Raw genomic sequence first — 2,216 nt, 5'->3', positions numbered from 1 at the left:
TTTCTAACATATACAGGCAAAATAGAAAATAGAATAATTAGTAATTGCATCAGCAATATTACGGTACATGCCATGGATGCTGTGATGTGCCACCCAATCTCCCCTTCAGGGAATTATCCTTCAAACTATTAGAAAGGTTGTGACTGCCAGCTTTCCACTTTCAGCCTTCTTTGGAAATTTCATTGGCTGAGGAGAGACACCTCGCCTAAAGTCACAGCCCCTTCCAAGGGGGCAGTCTGCATATAATGACTAATTTCTGTGTGGTTACAACGACTCCCCAATTGCCCCATGTTTTCCCTTTCCCTCTTTTCTCCACTTTTCCCCTTTCCTCAATTCTGGAACTCTTCCTCAATTTAGAAAAAGCCATGCCTGTGTAATCAGATGACTACTTGCTGTGGCCAAAGCCACAGTAAAACTTCTCCCTCTGCCCAATCACATTTTGTTCCTTTCCCCCATACAGGAATTGAACCTGAGAGTATTCCCTAGTAAATATCCTTCTTACTGATATCCGTTTCTGAGTCTGCTTTCTAGGAAACCCAACCTACAGCAGCATATATCCGTCCAGGCTTAGAGTATGTGTGGGCAAATTACGAGACAATAGTGTACCTACTGTATTGTAACCAGCTTTTATTTTCACTTAACATAGCACAATAAACATATTTCCACAGTTTAAACATTCTCATAAAACATTATTTAGAGTGATTGTATTGTATTCCATTGTATATGCCATAATTTAAACAATCTCCAATATTGACATGTTTCCAATTTTTTGGTTCTAAATAGGGTATTTACATAGTCTCAAAGTATATCACCACAAGATACTTGTTAACTACTTTACAGTAGAGAAATCTTGCAGACAGCATTGCAACAAAATGATGCCAGTGAACATTGCCAGTAATGGGACCAATCAATTTCACGTGCCCTATTGATATGATGCACTAATAATTCAGAATTGCTTCTGTGGTGATCCTGCCAAAAGTGCTTAAGCTAAAACTAATCATAAGAAACAAAAAACACTTCATTGAACTCACCTGCAGCTCCGTGGGCTCCTGTGACTTTTGTCTTTTTCGAAGCCAGGCCTACACACCAGCAACCATGTCCAAGGGACCTGCAGTTGGTATTGATCTTGGCACCACCTACTCTTGTGTGGGTGTTTTCCAGCACGGAAAAGTAGAGATAATTGCCAATGATCAGGGAAACCGAACCACTCCAAGCTATGTTGCCTTTACGGACACTGAACGGTTGATCGGTGACGCTGCAAAGAATCAAGTTGCAATGAACCCCACCAACACAGTTTTTGATGCCAAACGTCTGATTGGACGCAGATTTGATGATGCTGTTGTCCAGTCTGATATGAAGCATTGGCCCTTCATGGTGGTGAATGATGCTGGCAGGCCCAAGGTCCAAGTAGAATATAAGGGAGAGACCAAAAGCTTCTATCCAGAGGAGGTATCCTCTATGGTTCTGACAAAGATGAAGGAAATTGCAGAAGCCTATCTTGGGAAGACTGTTACCAATGCTGTGGTCACAGTGCCAGCTGACTTTAATGACTCTCAGCGTCAGGCTACCAAAGATGCTGGAACTATTGCTGGTCTCAATGTACTTAGAATTATTAATGAGCCAACTGCTGCTGCTATTGCTTACGGCTTAGACAAAAAGGTTGGAGCAGAAAGAAATGTGCTTATCTTTGACCTGGGAGGTGGCACTTTCGATGTGTCAATCCTCACTATTGAGGATGGAATCTTTGAGGTCAAGTCTACAGCTGGAGACACCCACTTGGGTGGAGAAGATTTTGACAACCGAATGGTCAACCATTTTATTGCAGAGTTCAAGCGCAAGCATAAGAAGGACATCAGCGAGAACAAGAGAGCTGTAAGACGCCTCCGTACTGCTTGTGAACGTGCTAAGCGTACGCTCTCTTCCAGCACCCAGGCCAGTATTGAGATCGATTCTCTCTATGAAGGAATCGACTTCTATACCTCCATTACCCGTGCCCAATTTGAAGAATTGAATGCTGACCTGTTTCGTGGCACCCTGGACCCAGTAGAGAAAGCCCTTCGAGATGCCAAACTAGACAAGTCACAGATTCATGATATTGTCCTGGTTGGTGGTTCTACTCGTATCCCCAAGATTCAGAAGCTTCTCCAAGATTTCTTCAACGGAAAAGAACTGAATAAGAGCATCAACCCTGATGAAGCTGTTGCTTATGGTGCAGG

At 42.9% G+C, this 2,216-nt stretch overlaps 1 protein-coding gene across 1 annotated transcript; it reads left to right on the top strand.

The window, feature by feature from the left end:
* Positions 1 to 995: 995 nt before the first annotated feature.
* LOC108528791 (heat shock cognate 71 kDa protein) lies at positions 996 to 2,211 on the top strand (the record flags this gene model as incomplete). The annotated part of the gene is made up of 1 exon (XM_017870774.1): positions 996 to 2,211. A coding segment is annotated over exon 1 (1,116 nt), but the record flags the coding sequence as incomplete, so codon positions are not given.
* Positions 2,212 to 2,216: the final 5 nt, after the last annotated feature.

Source organism: Rhinopithecus bieti, unplaced genomic scaffold (assembly GCF_001698545.2).
Source record: "Rhinopithecus bieti isolate Rb0 unplaced genomic scaffold, ASM169854v2 scaffold_6109, whole genome shotgun sequence".
Classification (NCBI taxonomy): domain Eukaryota; kingdom Metazoa; phylum Chordata; class Mammalia; order Primates; family Cercopithecidae; genus Rhinopithecus; species Rhinopithecus bieti.
The sequence above is the reverse complement of the archived record's forward strand: the minus strand, read 5'-3'. Positions and strand labels throughout refer to the sequence as shown.